Here is a 19,912-nt window from a genome sequence, read left to right on the forward strand (position 1 = left end):
GAGGTCAATACTTTTTTACAGCTTCTTTTGTATTTAGATTCCTGTTGGTTTCTAGTCAAAATACTGTGTTTAACAAGACTGCCATAGCTTTAATACAATGCAGTTCCTTTTGTTTTTAATCTGACGGTAGTCAAAATACTGTGTTCAAAATTTGCTTGGCTTGGACTTCCCTGGTGGTCTAGTGGTTTAGACTCTGAGATGCCAAAGCAGGGGGTGAGGTTTGATCCCTGGGTAGGGAACTAAGATCCCACATGCCAGTGGCCAAAAAGATTTTTTAAAAATTCGCTTGGGTTAGTTCTCCCTCTCCCCAATGCCCCTCCCCCATGAGGCTGCATGATTCATTTGAAATATGGTTAGGTTCCTTTGTTTTTGTTTGAATTCCATTTTGCCCTCCCCTCCACCTCCTTGTTGAGGTAACCAACCTATTTAATTTCTAGTTTATCCTTTCTCTTTTTTTTTCACACAAATGAGCACATGTGAAGAGAGGCAGAAATGCCACCCCAAAATATGCCACTTTGATTTGCATTGCTCTAATAATTAGCGATACTGAGCATCTTTTCACGTACCTGTTAGCCATCTGTGTCTTCTTTAGAGAAATGTCTACAAAATGTGGTACTTTGGTGTGTGACTTATTTTAAGCTGAAAAGAATCAAGACCAGCACACTGAAGAAAAATTTCTACCTCTCCTTTAACTGCATAGAAGAATTAAGATAGGTGGTCTAGCCCAGAAAGAGAACTATACCAGCGATAACGTATTATCTAAAAGACCCGGCGTGGCCAAGCAAACATTTGACTAAGAAACATCTGCTCTTACCATCCTGTGAATTGCCCTCCTCCCCTTTGAAACCTCTCTGAAGCCCTTATCCCATTCCTTAGCTCAGTTTGGCATGTAAGCCTCAATTGCCCAGCTACCTTTGGGTCTCATATTTTTATGGATATCCTGCACATACAAAATTAGTTTTTCTCCTATTTATCTGTCTTATGTCAATTTAATTATTAAACCAGCAAAGAACCTACAGAATAGAAGGAAAACTTTTCTGCTGTAACACATACATGTATATTATCTCATTTATCCTACATGAAGGGTAACATCCTGTAACTACTCTTTTGCACTTTGCATTTTTCATTTGATAATATCTTCTTTCTCCCTGTCTCAGGTACATAGTACCCCATTTTTTCAATGTATCATAATTGAACTACCCTCCTATGTTTGCCCATATAGGCGGTCTCTAATATTTTGCAATTATAAACAATGCCAAAAGGAATAACCTTATACATATATGTTTTTTAAAATTATTATCTGAGGTATATCTTCAGGGTAAATTCATAGAACTGGGATTGCTGCATCAAAAAATGAATATCTGGGGATTTCCTTGGTGGTCCAGTGGCTAAGACTCCGTGCTCCCAATGCAGGGGGAGAGGGTTCAATCCCTGGTCAGGGAACTAGATCCCATGTGCTGCAACTAAGACCTGGTGCAGTCACATAAATTAAAAAAAAAATTTTTTTTCCATGAATATCTGGTTTTAGTTGATACTCCCAAATTCCCTCCCAAATGGGCTGTTCCAAGTTCATAACCACTATCAACGTATTTGAGTACCTGTTTCCTCACAGCCTAGCCAATAATCTGTGTTGTTCTATTTTACAATTTTCTCCAATCTCAGAACAAAGAAATGACATCTCATTGTATCCTTTATTTCTTGGAGCACACGTGGGATCAAACCCATGCCCCTGCATTTTTTTCTGTCATTTTCATCAGACTAAATAATCTGCTTGCTGTGGGAAAATTATTTCAGCCAGGTCTCTTTTTTTACTTTTTTTAATGTATGAACTTTATTGAGATATATTCTCTATTTACCTATCTACCTATTTGTATAATTCAATGAGTTCTGACAAACACATACCTTGTAACCACCACCACAATCAATATATAGAAAATTTTCATTACCCTCAAAAGGTTCCTTAGTTACCCATCCCAACCCTCCACTCCATCTCAGGCAACCACTGATTGGCTTTCGGTCATGGGAGATTATATTTGTCTTTTGTAGGGTTTCATACAAATGGAATCAGACAATATATACTCATTTGCATCTGGCATCTTTCACTCAGTGTAATGCTTTTGAGATTCATCCAAGTTGTTGTATGTATCAATATTTTTTCCTTTTTATTTATAAGTAGAATTCCATACTATGGATATACCACAATTTGTTTATCCATCCTCTTAGTATAGTTTTAATTTATGTCACTCTAATTATGAGTAAAATTATGCTTTTCATATAAATAAGACCATTTTAATCTGTGAACTGTCCACATCTTTTCCCCATTTTTCTAGTGGCTTTTTGGACTTTTTTCCCCTTAATGTTCAAGAATTCTTTCTATATTGGGAGTATTAACACTATGCTGCAATATATGTTGCATATATATTGTCCCAGTCTGTCAGTTGTCCTTTAACCATGTTTATGATTCTATACAGTCCATGGAATTCTCCAGGCTAGAATATTTGAGTGGATAGCCGTTCCCTTCTCCAAGGGATCTTCCCAACCCAGGGGTCAAAACCAGGTCTCCCTCATTGCAGGCGGATTCTTTACCAGCTGAGCCACTAGGGAAGCCCATTTATGATTCTATGAACTAGAAAATCAATGTATGCGTGCTAACCCATGTATTCACACTTATCTATAAGTATTTCTGCATCTATTCATCTCTCTATATTTTAAGATGAGCATGAATTCATACTGATGTTCCAGTACCATATGGTTCATCTTAACCTGCCCTTCTTGCTCATCTGTAGCCTGCCATTCCAACAGTGAGAAACCCAGCTCCAGCCATCCACCACCGATTTACTTAATTGTTTGATCCCAGTGTATATGGATTGCAATATCAGAATTGTTAACCTGTATTCCTATGAGAGACAACTTTACCAAAGTTAAATGCTTTTATATGGTTCCCTTTGTCTTTTAGCTCTGGAGTTTCCAGTCAAAATACCATTTTCCAGGGTTACTTAGGTCAGCATATCTTCTCCCCATGCTGTTCAGCGATGTTATGTCATACATTTACAATAGAGTTGGATTAGGTTGTCACAGCCTCTATTCCATACTGGGATTCCCTGACCTCCAGGTTGATTTAAATTTTTTTTTCATACATTAAGATGATTTATTTGGTGTGTGCTATAAAGATCTTTGGGTTTTGACAAATTTTAAAGTTTTCTTCACATAGATTTTTTTTTCACATTTCTTTTTAGGTTCCTTCGTAAGGTATATTACCTTCTTTAGTGCTGTTATAAATGGGGTTTTCTCTAACTGGTTATTATTTGTATATATGAAGGCCATTGATTTGTCTGTTAATTTTGTATCATCCCACTTTGCTGAATAATTTTATCATTAGTTTTATCATTGATTCTCTAAGGTTTGCTTCGCTGATAGCTCAGCTGGTAAAGAATCTGCCTGCAGTGCGGGAGACCTGTGTTTGATCTCTGGGTGGGAAGATCTCCTGGAGAAGGGAAAGGCTACCAACTCCAGTATTCTGGCCTGGAGAATTCCATGGACTGTATAGTGCATGGGGTCGCAAAGAGTCGGACACGACTGAGCAAGTTTCACTTTCTCATTTTCTAAGCTTTGCTAGGTACAAAATCATATAATCAGAAAATAGAGATATCTTTATTTCTTCTTTTCCGTTTTACGCATCTCTAATTGGTTTCTTTCATCTAGCTGATGTGTCAGGAGAATGGGGTGAGAGAGGATGATCATGTCCCATGTCTCAGGTGATTCCCTGGGACAGGTCTCCAAGTGAGGGTCAATGGATTTGCACAGGAAAGAATTCAAGAGCAAACCATAGTAAAGTGAAAGCAAGTTTATTTAAAGAGATACACACCCCACAGAGAGAATCTGGTCCTTCTCAGAAGGCAGGAGTGGCCCCAGGGCCTAGGGTCATCTTACAAAGTGAGAATGGACCTGAAACCTGGGGTAGTTTTTGTGGGCTGAGTATTTCATATGCTAGTAAGTGGGAGGATTACACCAGATATTTTGGAGAAGGGGTGATGATGTCCAGGAATTGGGCCACTGTCCACTTTTTGGCCTTTTATGGTCTGCCTTGGAATATCAATAACCTCAGATATGTAGACCACCCTTATGGCAGAAAGTGAAGAAGAACTAAAGAGCCTCTTGATGAAAGTGAAAGAGGAGAGTGAAAATGTTGGTTTAAAGCTCAACATTCAGAAAACTAAGATCATGGCATCCGGTCCCATCACTTCATGGCAAATAGATGGGGAAACAGTAGAAACAGTGGCAGGCTTTATTTTGGGGGACTTCAAAATCACTGCAGATGGTGACTGCAGCCATGAAATTAAAAGACGCTTACTCCTTGGAAGGAAAGTTATGACCAACCTAGACAGCATATTAAAAAGCAGACATTACTTTGTCAACAAAGGTCCGTCCGGTCAAGGCTATGGTTTTTCCAGTGGTCATGTATGGATGTGAGAGTTGGACTATAAAGAAAGCTGAGCACTAAAGAACTGATGCTTTTAAACTGTGGTGTTGGAGAAGACTCTCGAGAGTCCCTTGGACTGCAAGGAGATCCAACCAGTCCGTCCTAAAGGAGATCAATCCTCAGTGTTCATTGGAAGGACTGATACTGAAGCTGAAACTCCAATTCTTTGGCCACTTAATGTGAAGAGCTCACTCATTGGAAAAGACCCTGATGCTGGGAAAGATTGAAGGAGGGTGGGGAAGGGGATGACAGAGGATGAGATGGTTGGATGCATCCCAGACTCAAAGGACATGAGTTTGGGTAAACTCCAGGAGTTGGTGATAGACAGGGAGGCCTGGGGTGCTGCAGTCCATGGGATTGCAAAGAGTCAGACACGACTGAACAACTGAAAACTTAGATTTTGTGCCCAAAGCAAGTGCATCACTTGCCTGACCCTAATCCTAACTATGGTTAGGTCCTGCTTTTTATCTTTCTGGTCTTAAAATCCTTCCCTTTAATGGGAGCTTTTAGTCCATTTACATATTATGGAATTATTGATATGGTCAGAATAAGCTCTATCAGGTTGTAATGTGTTTTCTGTTTGTTCCTTCTGGTTTTTGATCTTCTCTGTCCTCCTTTCTCACCTTCTTTTGAGTTAACCAAATATATTTCCATGTTTAATTGTTATTCTTCTATTGGCTTTTTTATTAAAAAAATATTTATTTATTTGTGTCTGCACTGAGTCTTTATTGTTGTGCACAGGCTTTCTCCAGTTGTGGTGCGTGGGCTTCTCATTGCGGTGGCTTCTCTTGTTGTGGAGCATGGGCTCCAGGCACACGGGCTTCAGTAGTTGCAGCACGCAGGCTTAGTTGCCCTGTGGCATGTGGGATCTTCCTGGACCAAGGATTGAACCTGTGTTCCCTGCATTGGCAGGCGGATTCATAACCACTGGATCACCAAGGAAGCCCTCTATTGGCTTTTCAGTTGTACCTGTTTTCATTATCTTTTTTAGAGGTTGCCCTGGTGATTACAAAATGCATCCTTAATTTATTACAGTCAACTCAAAGTTAATATTGCACCATCTCATATGAGACGGAAAAATCTTGCAAAGCTATGGTTTCATTTCCCAAATCCTGTCTTTTGTGTTATTGTTATATATGCTATATCTATATACATTCTAAATGTCACAATTCAACTTGATCCTTTTGAAGCATGTTTTTAGCATATTTTGGAGAAGATCTATAGTAACCCTTACTCTAGAGCTGAAGTGGCATGGTCTTAAGGCATGGTCTTTCTGGGGTGTCTATTTCTCACTGGGGTATTGGGTAAAGATTCTCCACTCAGGCTGGTCAAAGTCTCTGTCTCCCAGGAATGTGCAAGCATCCATTCAGTTCACGTAAGCCCAGGACTGATCTTTGCTTGGTCTCGCAGTGCCTCACTCTAAACCTGCACAGCTTAGCATTTGGTCAAAGACCTAAAGCAATGCCTATGATAATTTCTGAAAGTCTGACTCTACAAAGCTCTTTTTTCTCCAGTACCATGCCTGCTAGTCCTAAGGTCTGAAATCTGATCTCTTCTACCCAGCTCAGCTATATTGCTATTCTCTTCCTAGGCTCCACTTCCCTCCAAGCAGGGTCCTGAACCTGACCCAGGCAGAAAGAATGTACAGTCTAGGCTCACTCTGTGCCTACCTTCAAGTTTTGCCCGCTAATTTTAGCATTTAGCTGTGGATCCAGTCCAGAGTAATTATTATTGTGGTATTCTAGTGGTAATTTTCCATTTCTCTCATTCCTTCTATATTTATTATTTGGAAATCTTATGCAAGGAAGAGTTGTCCCATCTCCAGCATTTATTTACTTATATAATCATATCACTGATTTATATAAGTATGGAATCATGGATATTTAGTTTTTGGACTATAATACAGCACTATTGTTATTTTTTTGCTGCTCAGATTGTTCTACCTTTGGCTGTTGGGAGTTCTTTCAGATTGGCTCCCGCATCTTTATGACACAGTCTCATTTTTTTTTTAGGTTCCTTCTTACTTTCTGGCACTGAACAATGCTCCAGGCTTGTCTTGTTAAATTTCTGTTCATCAGCCTTAAAATCAGTCATTTCTCCAAGGAGCCCATGTTCCTTTTATTGGAGCGTGGCACTTAGAAACCAAGATCTGGGTACTAGATGTGCTTGTTACCTCTGGCAAAGTGCAATGCCTTCTCAATGGGCAGACTGAGAAACTGTCAGAGGAGACCATGAAAATATGACAGCTCAACCCAGTGTGGTAGGGAGCTTCTAAGACAGCACCCCAGTGGTCCTACTGATATTCATGATCTTGTGTAATCCTCTCCCTTGAGTAATTTGCTTCTAACCAACAGAATGCCCTAACGGTGAGGGGATGTCACTTCCATATTGGATTACAAGAGATTGTAACTTCCGTTTTGCTAGCGGACTCTTCTAACGTTGACTTTGATGAAGCAAACTACGTATGTTGTGAGCTGCCTCATGGGAGGAAAGGCACACATGGTAAGGACTGAGGGCACCTCCAGCTGACAGCCAACAAGGAACTGAGGCCCTCAGTTTAACAGGCTGCAGAAAACTGAGGTCTGGCCCAAACCATATTAGCATGAAGATTCTTTTCCAGTCCCCCTTTCAGATGAGCCCTCAGTCCTGCCCACACCTCCCCTGACTGCACTCTTGTGACAGCCACTGGAGTAGAGGACCCAGCTAAGCCAGCCTGGATTCCTGACCTGCAAAAACTGGGAGATAATGAATGCATGATTTTTTAGCCACTAAGATTGTGGTCATTTGTTACACAGAGAGAGATAGCAAATAGAGTATCCTTACTTGAATCTTAGAACAGGAAAAAGACATTTGTGAAAAAACCAGTGAAATCCAAATAGTCTGGACTTCCTAGTACTGTGCCAATGTGATTTTCGTAGCCTTAATAAATGTGCCATGGTTATTAAAGCTGTTAACGTTAGGGGGAGCTGGATTATAGCTATGAGAACTCTCTTTGCCACACTTCTGTAAATCTGAATTATTCCAGAATACAAACTTAAAAAAAAAACCATTTCTGGGTGTTATATGCTATCTTTGTAAAATAAATAGAATATAGCAAATTTGAGGAGAAAAAAAAGTTATCAGAGACCTACCATTCTGGTGGTAGAGGCTCAGCAACGAGGCTCTAGGACTCACAGTATGTTAAGCTAGAAAGGTGCAAGGCAGTGTGGTAGTCAGTCTGACTGGGGAAACACAGGACCAGGCTGGGTCCCAGTGCTCAGGGGTCAATGTTGGATGGGGGTGACACAGGAGGCAGCCTGATACCTGTCCTGGGAGTCAGTTAGGTTGAGAAATCCCAAGAGTATTTTTTCCCAACGTAAGATACTTGTGTCTTTTCACTTCCATTTAAATCTGCCCACCCCCCCCCCCCCAAATGTCAACATCTGTTCCAAAACCAAGTTGTCTGCTTATTCCTCTACCTTTACAGTTTTTGTCTTTGCCATTTTCACCATCTGGAATACTTCTACTCTTTATCAGTAGATATCATCATATACTCTTTTTTGTTTCAAAAGTGAACTTCCAAGAAAATCTCTTTTGGCTCGTCTGTCTTCCGTGACATTTTTCAAACCAGAGCCCTCACTTACCTAACTTTACCATTAAGCTCTTCATCCATTTACCAATTGTGTATCTTCAGATAGTTCTTAAATTCTTAATGTGTTTCTTAAAACATGAAATAGGAATAGGAACCAGTACTATCTTGATAAAAATTCCTTAGAACAATAAATTGGGTACAACATTGCAACCAGCTAGTTGCAGATAGTTGAGGACCACTTCTGTTTGTACATTGTTTTCCTCCAGCCCCTCTACCTAAGTTGTTTTATTCATCCTCTCAAATGTGTTTCTTCCAAGAACCTTTCTCCCTCCTGGCCTTCATGAGCCATGCTCACTCCATAGACAAAAACAAGGACAGGAGACTCTTTGCCAAAGTTAAAAGCGCATCAAACACGCCTAGCATTTATTAATCACAAACTTACAGACCCCTCAGAACACCCTCCTCGGGGCATGGCCCCAACAATTCAAAGCTGACAACCTTGGGTATATGTGTAGGAGGGATGGGGATGAGCAGGGAGTGTCTCTTGATAACTCTGAAATGGGGAGGACTTCTCCAAATGGAGAACTGGGTGGAGGCCAGAGGTTGGGGGTGACTTAGCTTCTGAGTAGGAGGTGGGAGTCAAAAAATCAGATAAACAGAAGAGTGGGTATGTATGCTTTTGCAATCCTCCCCCTATGCCTCTGTCTTGGTGGGATAGGCTTCCACTTGTTCCCGGGCTGGGGAACTCCCTGGAAAGGTCCCTTCCTTCATCCTGTTCCTCTACATGTTGAAAAAGAATACTGTGGTGCTGATTGTGTAAAACTGGACCAAGTACTCCCTAATCTCCATCCTCTCCAGTCTACCCCTGAAAGGAACGAAACAACACTCTGCCTAAGGGTGCGGGGTCTAACTCTCACTCACTGCTGATCTAGGTCTGGAATGTCAACCCACAAGATTTCAAGATCTGCCCCCTTCTTCAAGGGCAAGGCCAGCTTAAAGCCCTCTTAGGTTAGATCAAGTTGGTCCCAGGTTAAGACGGGGTTGGGGGGGGTCGGGGGGAGCTTAAGTACCACTCCTCCCTGCAGTATGGAATGCTGGATGGGATATTGCTAAGAGACAAAGACTGTGATGTCCACAAAGCTGCCTGATCGTACTGACTCCTCCACACCTGAAATACCTGCGCTGAGTTGTTCCTATAGGGAAGGGGCAGGGCCTGAGTCCTCCATTGTTACAAGGCCAGGACTGAGTTCCCAGGTGAAGGGGCTGGCTCTAATCCTCACTTCTGCTCCTTGCCTGGGCAGGGCAGGATTCACAGGGGAAGGGACAGGGCTTAAACACTTAAGCTAGGACAGCCATCATTTTGACTCCTCTTCCTTCCCAGGATGGACTAGACTGGTGGTTCCAAGAGAGGAGATGGAGCAGTATTCAGACACCTCTTTATCCCAGGAAACCAGCTAGGACAGTCCCTAGGGGCCAGGGGCCAACCTCATCCCATCTCTTTCCCTCACCTGGGCAAGGGCGGGTGCCACAGGACAAGGTCAGGCTGTGATCTGCAGGATACAGGCCCTGATGTCCCTACCTTCTCTATGCCTGAACACCTGCACTGGCCTTTCCTGTGGGGAAGAGGTGGGGCCTCATCAAGTCTCCTTTTCCCCGGGGTACACCTGGACAGGGCAGTCTCATGGAAAGGTGGGGGAAAAGGTGGGGCCTCATCCTGACAGGTCCTCCTTTCCTGGGTGGGGAAGTCCCAGGGGAGGGGTGAGGCGTGATCAGGACTCCTCTTCCATGCTGAAGCTGCTGCGGCGACTGCTGGCCTTGGAGACTGCAGGGGATACTGAAGAAAGCAGGGGATCAGAGGCAGCCCGCAGTGGGGACAGGGTGCCCCCTGACAGTCCCCCCACCACCCCCTCCTCCTCCTCCATCAGAATGTCCTCCAGCCCCAGATGGAAGGGGTCCCCCAGATCCCCCAGGTGGTCGCTGGGAAAGTGCAGGTCCAGAAGTGCATCTGAGGGTGGTGGTGGCGGCTGCTGATGGGGAGCACTTTGGGCAAGGCCCCCTGTTGCATGAAAAATTGCTGTGCCTGGCCTGCCTTCCTCTTCAACATCCAGCTGCTCTGGCTTGAGACTGTCAGAGGCTGAAGTTGCAGCCAGCGAGAGCAGCCCTGGCGTGGGAGGCACCGGCAGACCATGGATCTGGGCCTGCAGCTCCAGCTCCTGCAAAACATAGGTGGGGGCGGTGTGGGACAAGATGGGGTTCAGAGGTCCTTCAGAGGCAGGGGATTTAAGAGTTAAAAGGGTAGGCTGCCTAGGTTCAAATTCAGCCTCTGCCACTCACTAGTTGCATAACTTTAGGCAAGTTGCTTACCATCTGTCCCTGAGCCTCAGAGTCCCAATCCATAAAATGGGTATAATAATGGTCCCTGTCTCACAGGATTGTTGTATTAACTTAGTAAATGGAGAGAAGGCTCTTGTCACAGTTCATGGCACAAGATAAACACCATGTCTATTAGCCAATATTCATTATTATTCTTGTTAATGTTATGACTAATCTTCCCAGGTGGCGACAGTGGTAAAGAACCCACCTGCTAATGCAGGAGACATAAGATATGGGTTCGATCCCTGGATGGGGAAGATCCCCTGCAGGAGGGCATGGCAACCCACTCCAGTATTCTTGCCTGGAGAATCCCATGGACAGAAGAGCCTGGAGGGCTACAGTCCATGGAGTCAGAGTCAGACATGACTGAAGCAACTTAGCACTAGCACAATGTTATGATCACTGCTTATGATCATCATCATCATCAACATGTGAGTCAGGAAGCCAGGGGATCCCCCAAATATGCCCAGAGGGGAAATCCTGGCTTGTTCTCCCTCTGCTTCTGCCTCAGGAAGCCCCCCACCCCCACCTCTGCTACTGCCTCCTCCTTCCAGACCTGGATTCGGAGCTGCAGGCTGCGGTTGGCTTGCTCCAGGGATCGCTGCCGGCTCTCCAGGTCTTTGGAGCGCTGTTGCTCCTTCTGCAACTTGCGGATGTAATCCACGGAGGCTTTTAGGATGGTGCCCTTGTTCCAGCGCATTTCCCTGTGCAGCCCGAGGGGGAAGAAAGAAGGGAATGCTGGGAAAGAAGGGAATGGAGTCTCTCGGGAGCTGAAAGGGGCACTGCAGCAAGTAGATGGAGCGCCCAGCCACATGCCTGGAACTTGAAGTGTAGGCCCATCAAGGGTATGGAGTGCTCAGATGAAAACCACCTGCCTGGAACCCTCCAATGATGCCCCATCACACTCCAAACCCAGGAGACTCCCTGACCTGATCCCTTACTGCTTCTCTTATCAACCCCCCTCTGATTCATCTCACTGCAGCCACACTGGCTTCTCAATGCTCCTAGAACATGGAAAATCATTCCCACATCAGGGCCTCCAGTTCAGTTCTGCCCTCCACCTTGAGCTCTCTTTTTCCCTAGACACCTAGATGGCTCCAGCCTCACCTACTCAGGCTCTTTATTCAAATGTTTCCTCACCAGCTGAGGCCTGCCCTGTCCCCACCCTCCTCACCCCAAACTGTGACCTTCCCAACATTCCCCCCTTCTTCCTTCCATACTTAATTCCTCTCCACCACACTCATCATAACCACCAGATTTTATTTATTTATCTTGTTTGCTATCTGCCCCCACTAAAACATCAGTTCCATGAGGTCGGGGACTTTTGTGTGTTTTGTGCCCTCTGGTATCCTCAGGGCCTAGCATGGTACCTGGCACAAAGCAGAAGCCGCTGAATACATTTCTTGAGTAAATAAAAGAAGTACTAAATAAGCAGAAAACTCATGTGGGGGTTGGATGAGGTGCATGGACCATGTCATGCACCTAAATTTAGATTGGGACATGGTGAGGGGCTGCCACCCTGCTTAGAGTGAGGGAAGCTGGGTGAGAAAAAGGAACGTGAGCAGGACTGCCTGGGTGGTTCCCATTTAGGGCAGGCCCACCCAGGAATGACTTTCAGGGAGTAGGGCCCCTATCCCACCTTCCACTGGCCCTGGGGTTCCCAGCCCAGACTCACGGGTCACTGGACTTGGGGATGAGGGTGCCCAACTCCTTGATCCTGTCGTTAATGTTGAATCGCCTGCGACGTTCAACTTGGAAGGCAAGGGAAAGAAAGAAGAGTCATCAATAGGCCGAGGAGGGAAGGAGAAAAACTGGGGAGTTGAGAGGCTGCTGCAGGGAGAGCCCCACCCGCTCAAGGAAGGCTGGGCAGAGTGAAGCAGGGCTGCATGGCACGCAGCCAGGGGTACATGCTCCCACTCACTCAGATTGTGATTGTCTTTCTTCTGCCGTTCCTTCAAAAGGGCCTTGGCCTCCGTCTCTGGAAGAGATGGGGTAGTGGTCAGGGCTTCTGGGCCTGGGAAAGGTGACAGACGATGGAGGGCAGCACATGTAGCCACTAGGGTAGGCTTTGGTGGGCGCAGGCAGGGGAAGTAACTACTTACAAAGTGCTACCCTTTTTACAATTTTTAAAGAAGCCATGGTGACAGGCTATTTGTTAAACCCAAGAGAAGAGAAAGTGGACTGAAAGCAGGACCATAGGCCATATGGCCAAAGGTGGCAAACAGCCCCCATTACTGTCTGTTTAAACCTTCTTCCCCAAGAACCAGGCCTGACCTCCAGACCTGGTAGAAATGGGGCTTGCCCTGGGGTAAAGGATGATGGCATGGGGCCAAGACCCTGTTCCTCACCAGAGATCTCCCGTTTGATATTGGGCAGCTCAGCTGGACAGGAGTTGCTGACAGTGATGGCTGGCGTGGCTACGCCCTGATTATTGTACACATCAAGCAGATTCCCCGACACAGGCAGCTGTGGGCAGAGTGAGCAGAAAAACCATGGTTGGAACAGACCCCAGGCTTGGCCTCTTCTCCAAACCTAGTTCCTGATCCTCCACACACCCCAAAGGTGGCCCCCTCAATGCAAGGATTGCCTGGCTCCATGTGAGAACCCTTCCTTCTCCATCAAGGGAATTTCATACTGTGACTCACAGGGAGGACAGCGTCAAGGGGTCCTACCCTGCTTTGCAGGGGGACTGGACCCTGCCTGGCCTGTTCATTGTGACCCCATAGCCCCTCCAATCCCCTGGAGACTTCTGAAGCCTCTCTCCCAAACCCCAGGGCTGGCTCTGAAGAGAAGTGCCAGAAAACCACGCTTCTCAGGTCTTTATCAGCTCCAATGCAACATTTCAGCCCCTCCTAGCATGACATTCCAATTCAGCATTCTTTTTTTTTTTTTTTTTTGTCCTGAATGACCTACTCGTTCCATTCATCTGGGTTTCAGAACAAGGTTTTTGACTCGCCTTTGGGCTGATGCCTTAAGCTTTTCAGGGCAAAGACCCAAAGCATGACCACAATCTGCACCACTTGCCCCTGGATTTCCCCAGCACAGGTATCTAACCCACCCATATCTGCATCTGCATACTGGTTCTTGGCCTCTGCAAGCCACTTCTCAAAAGCCTTATTCTTGCATGTAAGACCCCATCAATGGAACATTTCCGGTAGCCTCTGAAAACGTCAGTTTTAATAAAGGTCTCTGGTTGTACCTGAGAAATGGCAAGTACAATGGGAACTGTGTTTTCCTGAAATGTTGCAGATCAGTTACAGCAAACAGAACGGCGACCGTCAAGGAAAACTGTCACTTTGGGCTCCTTTTTGACCACAGCAGCTATGTGGAAGCAGCTGCAGCTTCGATAAGGGCCACCAATTCAGCATTCTTGAAACACTCCAACCCAGTCTTCTCAGACCTTGGGAAATTGTCATGGCAATATTTCACCCCAAATCTGGCTTTCTGGAAAGTTCCCCAGCCCAATCTCCAGTCTTCTGCTGTGATTGCATTGCATCACATTACATACAGTCTCCAGCTGCTATTCACCAAGGTCCTGACTCTAACATCTTGCACATTCTGATCTCAGGATTTCTAGGGCAAGAAACTAATCCATAAGCGATCAGTCCCACCTCTTGATGAGTTTTCATTTCTTGAAACCCCCTCACTAGTCCACTGGATCTGTCTAATATAAATCCCAATCTTTAGCTATTGTCCAAATCAATGAAAAATTCTGATAAATTGATACCATTTTTACACGCGCTTCTATCCTCTTGATGAGCTGGAAAGAAGTAAAGCTATAGCCACTTGCTATGTCCCAAAGCGAGTTATGGGACTCTTGGAATGTTCAAAACCAGAATGTTATAGTTCACTGGTACATCTCTTACTCTAGAAAGCTTTATCCAATCTTTACAAGGCCCCAGCCTCTTGGCACAGTTCACTGTAAGAGATGTGGTACGTTCTAATTACTTCAAGGTCCAAGTACATCAAATCTGGCTACCTTTGGCATATCATGTTCCAATCACTTCATGGTCTGTGTATGTCCTCTTGATTTGAATGTCTTAATACATTCAAAATGCTACAAGAGTCCTCCTCTTCTTTTTTCTCACAGTGAAGCTTGAGTGCTTTGGTATGCCCTAATATGTCCATAAAGTTCCCACTGTGTATGTATCAAAATCTACAAAGTCAACCTGTTTGTGCAGTCCAACGTGGCCCCAGGGCACTGATGTGCCCCGTTCTTATCATCCAGCCCCGACACTCTATCTCAGTACAATTCAACATGAGAATCTCTTATATATAGCCAGCTTGGGTGTACGTAAGCTATCCCTCAGGGACAGAGAGACACACAAATTTTTAGACCAACCTCCCCTCTTAGGGCCTTACTGTGCTAGGGAGCTGCAGCCCCGTGTTGCCTCCAGGCAGATAGCTGAGCATCTCATCATTGTAACTGGACTCCAAGCTAATGATCTCATCGATGACATCGTCAATCTGGGAGAAATACAGAGGAGCATTAGAAGAAGCTGGGGTAGGGGGAACATGTGAGGGTCGTCTGCAGCCACTCACCTCCTTCTCTGAGCTAGACCCGATGGTGAGCAGCGCCATGGGGCTGTTGGGAGCACTGCTGGTGGGGCCAGGAGCGTGGGCAGCCTCGGGGGTGGGGAGCGGCTGGACACTAGCACCCCCTGGTGGTGGGGTGAGGGCCTGGGAAGCCAGCTTGGGCCCAAGTGTGGTGGACAGGTACTGTTTCACCTGCTGTCGGCGCGCCTGCTGTAGATGATAGCGTGTTGGGTTCTCCAGATGGGTCTGCACCTGTGGAATGAAAGGGAGACAGGGTAGGAGGGAACAAGGCAGAACAGGGCTCAGAAAGAGCAACTCTAAGCCCCAGTTTGCCTCCCAGAAGTCATCTGTTTCTAGCCTCAGGATGGCAAGCCAGGCCCAGAATCTGAGAACCCTCCCCCAATCCCCAAACACTGGTAACTCTCCCCTAGGACCCAAACTCCCTCTCTCAGAGAGCCTGCACAGCCCCCCAAGATCTACCCAAGGCTGGCAGACTCCTTCAGCTTCTGGAGCAGCTTGTCACAGTCCCCAAGACTCCCCACGTCTGCGAAGTCTCTGACCCCGCTTAACAAACCTGGGAACCATACACATGGCTTCCCAAGACACTCCAATGCCAAAGAACTCCTAATGCATCGCCAGACACAAAGTGCTTCCTACTGAGTCACTTCACAGACTCCAGGGCACTCGTGCACCTCCATGGGCCACCAAGACATCCTATGGCCCCCAAGAACCCCTCACAACTCCACGGGAACACCTTGGAAACCCGAAGCACAGTGGGACACTAGCACAGCCTGCTTTTACCAGTACCTGAGACCCTCTTTTAGAGCCCCTAGGACCTCACCCCAAAGCCACCAGGGCCAATCCTCAGTCACCAGGAGCCCCTCCCAGGGCCTCTGGATGTGGCCTTACCTTGAGCACCTCCCTGGGCACCTGAGCTGGGGGAGGACGACCCAGTGTGTGGCCCCCAGCAGAGACGCCAACCACAGAGATGGCGGGAGAGGCAGGTGCAGGACTAGGGAAGGAAGAGGCCTGTTCCCGACGCTCACGCCTCTCCTGTTCCTGGGCCTGGGCCCTCATTAGCTGCTGCCGCAGCAAGACCCGCGATGAAGAAGAGGACGACATGGCAGGGGTCCTGGAGCCCTCGGCAGAAGATGATGCAGATAGTGTAGCTGGGGTGGCTGGTGTGGCCTGCAGTGATATTGGGAGGCTGTGGAATGGGAAATACGGGGCCACAGGTAAGCTAAAAGTCTCAGCTCCCAGCCTAAGGAGTCACAGGGGGAGGGAGCAGACAGAAGAACCTGGCCTGTTCTCCACCTCCAGAGGCCACAACATAGAGGGGAGATATAGGAACCAGACCCAGTCGCCACACTCAGGGCTCACAGTCTGCTGGGGCGACTTTAGCCCTCAGTCCTTAGGGTGAAGCCAGGACTGGGGCCTGTTCATATATTGAGCTGAGATACCACTGTTCAGCTCTGGGAGCAATTTAAAGAAGAGCTGGAAGAAACAGAATTAAGACTGTGGCACAGAAGGCTCCTAAGCTCTATTTCAGGCTGGACATACTCCCTGATCTCCTGGGGGTGGGCATCAGGCTTCCGGGCAACCGAAAGTCCTTCTTCTTCCCTGCTTAGGCCTCTGGTCCCAGGAGCTAGTCAGTCTTGAAAAGGAGATTTCACAATCCTCTCTTCCTGCCCCTCTTCCAGGTCCCCTCCCCTCTCTTAGAGCCCAGGCCCATGACTCAGCACATTTCGACTTCGCAAGCTTGGGGGGGGAAAGAAGACACCAGCAGGGGTTCTTAAAGGGCGAGGGGAGTGAATTCGTGGAGTTAGGAGGGAGGACGACCAGGGATTTGGGGAACGGCTCCACCCACTTGGGGGCTGGACTTAAGCACGCCACGCCCCGGGTCTGGGAACTCCAGGCACGCGGCAATTTTTATCTATGAATGGATGAGCAGGTGGGGCGGGAGGAAGCAGAGGAGATTTTGTTTGAGATACTGGAATCCTAGTTTGGCCTCCTGCTTTTTACATGCTCTTTCTGGCTCTTAATTTTACTCTCTGAAAAGTTTAGGCTGGTGAGAGAATGGGCTGGGCTGGCACTGAGACCTCTGCCCATCAAGAGGGGATGGAGGTGCCTGAGGAACCGGGAGGGGAAGTCAGAGAAGACATACCTTGAGCGTAGCGATAGGGGTGGGCTTTTGAGCTCGTAGAAGCTGTCAGGATCAAGGACGTTTTCTAACTCGATGTCAGCAACAATCCCGGACTCCGGAAGCAAAGAGTTCAGGCTGAGGGTGGGGAAAAGGCAGGGGTAATGGTCAGTGATTTTATGCAGACATCATTCCCCTAAGACAGACAGACAGACACACACACGCACAGAGAGACAGAACAGAAGCACACACCAAGAGGGAGGAGAACCGAGTGTAGCCTTCGCGTTCCGCCACTTTGCTAAAACCACCACCATGAATTCCCAGGTCTTCTTCCCTCCCCGCTCTCTTTTGCTCCGTGTTACCCATAGTTCCTTAAGATTCAAAATAATAAGCCTGGATCCCAGCTCCTCGATCTAACAATCACGTGTACAACCTGGGTTTCAGGAAAATAGAAATGAAGAATTTAGGAGTGACAATTCACTTTGAGGGATTCCTGACTCCGCATTCAGAGTTCACCCAGCCCCCACAGTCCCCCGCTGTTTTCCTAGCTGCTGAAAGTGAGCCCACGTTGGTCCAAGTAGGGTGATCCCTCTGCAGAACAGTCTATTGTAACACAAACTGAATGCATCACAAAGAGAACTGGGGTAGCTGATTCACTTTACTGAAGGATCCACCACTTTGCAAATGAGCCCCTCCGCCACCCCACCAACCCTGCCCCAGAATTTGTGGGATGCGAATAGGCATCCAAAAACAAGATGGGAATAACAGGCTCCCCTCGGTCCAACAATCTGTATTTAAAAGAGGGAGAATTTGGGCGGATGATCCGCTTTATATGAACATTTTTTTCTTGGTCAGAGGAGCCTGCCCAGCCCTCTCCAGTTTTTTGAATAAATCAAAACACAAACGCACCTCCAATACCAAAACCCGCTGACACACAAAATGAGAAGCCACGAACACACCTCCCCTTCAACTACTGCCACTACTGTGATGCTCTAAGTTGTTATAAAGACATCAGAAGACGGTTAATTGATTTATGGAAAGGCTCCTACTCAACCCTCCATGCTGGGTGCAAGACCCTAATGTATGAGGGACATTAACATATAGACAGATGGATATGCATCCTTGAATTTAGTCAAAGATTTAGAATCCTGAAATTGTCATTGACTTCACTTGACAAGAATTCTTGCCCCTCCCCAAGAATCTGTCTTCCTCCCTTTCCTCACCCACAGTTGGGGCCCTAAAACCACCCAGGAAGCTGGGAAGAGGAAGCTCAGGGAGCCGCTGAGCTCAGCACAATCCCAAGGCAGAAAGTAGGCAAAGCCCCCTCCCATGCTCACACATCCATTGCACAGAAGTTGGAAGAGGTGGGCACTAGGGCTGGGATAGGCAGGGTATACACAAAGAGGGCTGGGGCTTCCAGGCCCTCTGATGGAAGTGAGGCTAAGATGTCAGAGAAGATCCACCTAGGCAAGGATGGTGCAATTGGTGCTCATTCCAGCTCTAGGGTCAGATTCAAGATTGTCTCCAGGGCCGGAGAGACAATCTGGAAAGGTGAGATTAAAAAAAACACAAAAACTGTCTGTGTGTGTGTAGGGGTTGAAAGGGGCTGGCTGAGAGACTAGGGCAGGCAGTAGTAGGAACAAGACCCTCCTCTGGATTCCGAAATAAGGTCTGAGGCCTTCTCTGAGATAAGAGGTGGCACCATCTCCATTGCCTGTCTGTCTCCCATTTGAGCCCCTATAGGGGTGTTGGGAAGACGGCTCTTCCACTACCCAGCTGGATGGGTGGGAGGGTGAGGGGATTACTCTGATCAAGTCTTGACTAATGTTGCTTTTCTTGTTCACTCACACACTCACAAGGATGGTTCCACGCAGTATATTCGAGATACCCCCAAATCCCTCTAGAGTCATGTTATCCTCAAACACAGCCTCCAGCAACCAGCCACTGGGAGTCATCAAGCTCCCAAGACGGTACATCTCTCTTCCAGGAGCCCTTCCCAAAGGGAAAAAGTCCCTTCAAATCAGTGAGTGCCTCACCTCAGAGTGTCCCCTCATACCCGACTCAAAGACCCCAAATTCAGCCTCTAGTCAGAGTCTCAGTACTCAAAGCTCAGCAACCTTAGACTAGTTTCTGGACACAACAGAATCAGCCCCTGTTAGACCTAGTCAAGAGGCCACCCAAATCTGAACCAGGCCTCCCTTAATGCACTTCCACGACTCCTTTAAGCTTCAGTTCAAGCAAGCCACCGCCAGATTCCTTAAGTGCCCCCCCAAGTCGGGCGCCCAGACGTCCTCCAAGTCTAGCCCAAGGGCCTCCAATCACAGTCCTTGGTCCCCGCTGCCCCAAGATTAGGCCCCCAGGAACCCCAGTTAGCACTACCGGCCCCAGGCGGCCCCGCACCTGAGCAGCTGGGCTGAGTCGGCCGGCCTGCGGTCCTCCAACAACAGGAACACGGCTCGAGGGCCCTCCGCGCTGGCCTCTACGCCGTCCTGAGCTGGCTCGGCCGCATGAGACATGACGCCCGGCCCCGGGTGAGCCCTGAAAGGCCGGTCGGGCCTCGGCCCGGTCCCCCTAACAAATTAAGAGTCCCCTCCCCCGCTCGCCACCGCCTCCTCCGCTAAGCCATGGAGAGAGCTCTGCGCGGGCGGACGGCGTCGGGGAGATGGGATGGGCCGTGAGTCATCCCCCGCCCAGAACGGACCAACAACCCCCTCAACCTAACCCCGGACGACCGCCCTCTTCCCCCTCGCCCTCTTCCCCCTCCTCCTCGGGTTGGGGAAACTCCACAGGAAGTGACCGAACCGCGGATACA

The 19,912-nt window shown here is 47.4% G+C and overlaps 1 protein-coding gene and 1 non-coding gene across 7 annotated transcripts; both read right to left on the reverse strand.

Annotated features, from left to right (window-relative positions):
* Window positions 1-8,436: 8,436 nt before the first annotated feature.
* TFE3 (transcription factor binding to IGHM enhancer 3) lies at window positions 8,437-19,879 on the reverse strand. Of its 6 annotated transcripts, none has more exons than XM_061410060.1 (10): window positions 19,501-19,879; window positions 17,125-17,238; window positions 15,870-16,167; window positions 14,967-15,212; window positions 14,787-14,891; window positions 12,773-12,890; window positions 12,346-12,402; window positions 12,100-12,175; window positions 10,981-11,128; window positions 8,437-10,264 (listed from the first exon to the last, which is right to left on the reverse strand). In XM_061410060.1, the coding sequence occupies exons 1-10, from the start codon at window positions 19,614-19,616 to the stop codon at window positions 9,821-9,823; spliced, it is 1,722 nt and encodes a 573-aa protein (XP_061266044.1). In that variant the 5' UTR covers window positions 19,617-19,879; the 3' UTR covers window positions 8,437-9,820. The 6 variants fall into 6 exon arrangements, with proteins under 6 accessions (XP_061266044.1, XP_061266043.1, XP_061266046.1 ...); XM_061410059.1 differs by having other exon boundaries at window positions 12,346-12,438; window positions 19,501-19,856; XM_061410062.1 differs by having other exon boundaries at window positions 12,346-12,438; window positions 15,153-15,212; window positions 19,501-19,842.
* On the reverse strand, window positions 13,648-13,782 carry LOC133243593 (small nucleolar RNA SNORA16B/SNORA16A family). Its single transcript, XR_009735144.1, has one exon. It is a non-coding gene; the product is annotated as a small nucleolar RNA SNORA16B/SNORA16A family (small nucleolar RNA).
* Window positions 19,880-19,912: the final 33 nt, after the last annotated feature.

Source organism: Bos javanicus, chromosome X (assembly GCF_032452875.1).
Source record: "Bos javanicus breed banteng chromosome X, ARS-OSU_banteng_1.0, whole genome shotgun sequence".
NCBI lineage: Eukaryota > Metazoa > Chordata > Mammalia > Artiodactyla > Bovidae > Bos > Bos javanicus.

Coding starts and splice junctions, on each gene's coding strand:
- TFE3 (XM_061410057.1), bottom strand. CDS start 19,616: ATGTCTCATGCGGCCGAGCCAGCTCAGGACGGCGTAGAGGCCAGCGCG. Junction 15,213..15,869: donor TGCCCAGGGAGGTGCTCAAG/GTAAGGCCACAT, acceptor TTCATTCCACAG/GTGCAGACCCATCTGGAGAA. Junction 12,439..12,772: donor TATCAAACGGGAGATCTCTG/GTGAGGAACAGG, acceptor CACCTTTCCCAG/GCCCAGAAGCCCTGACCACT.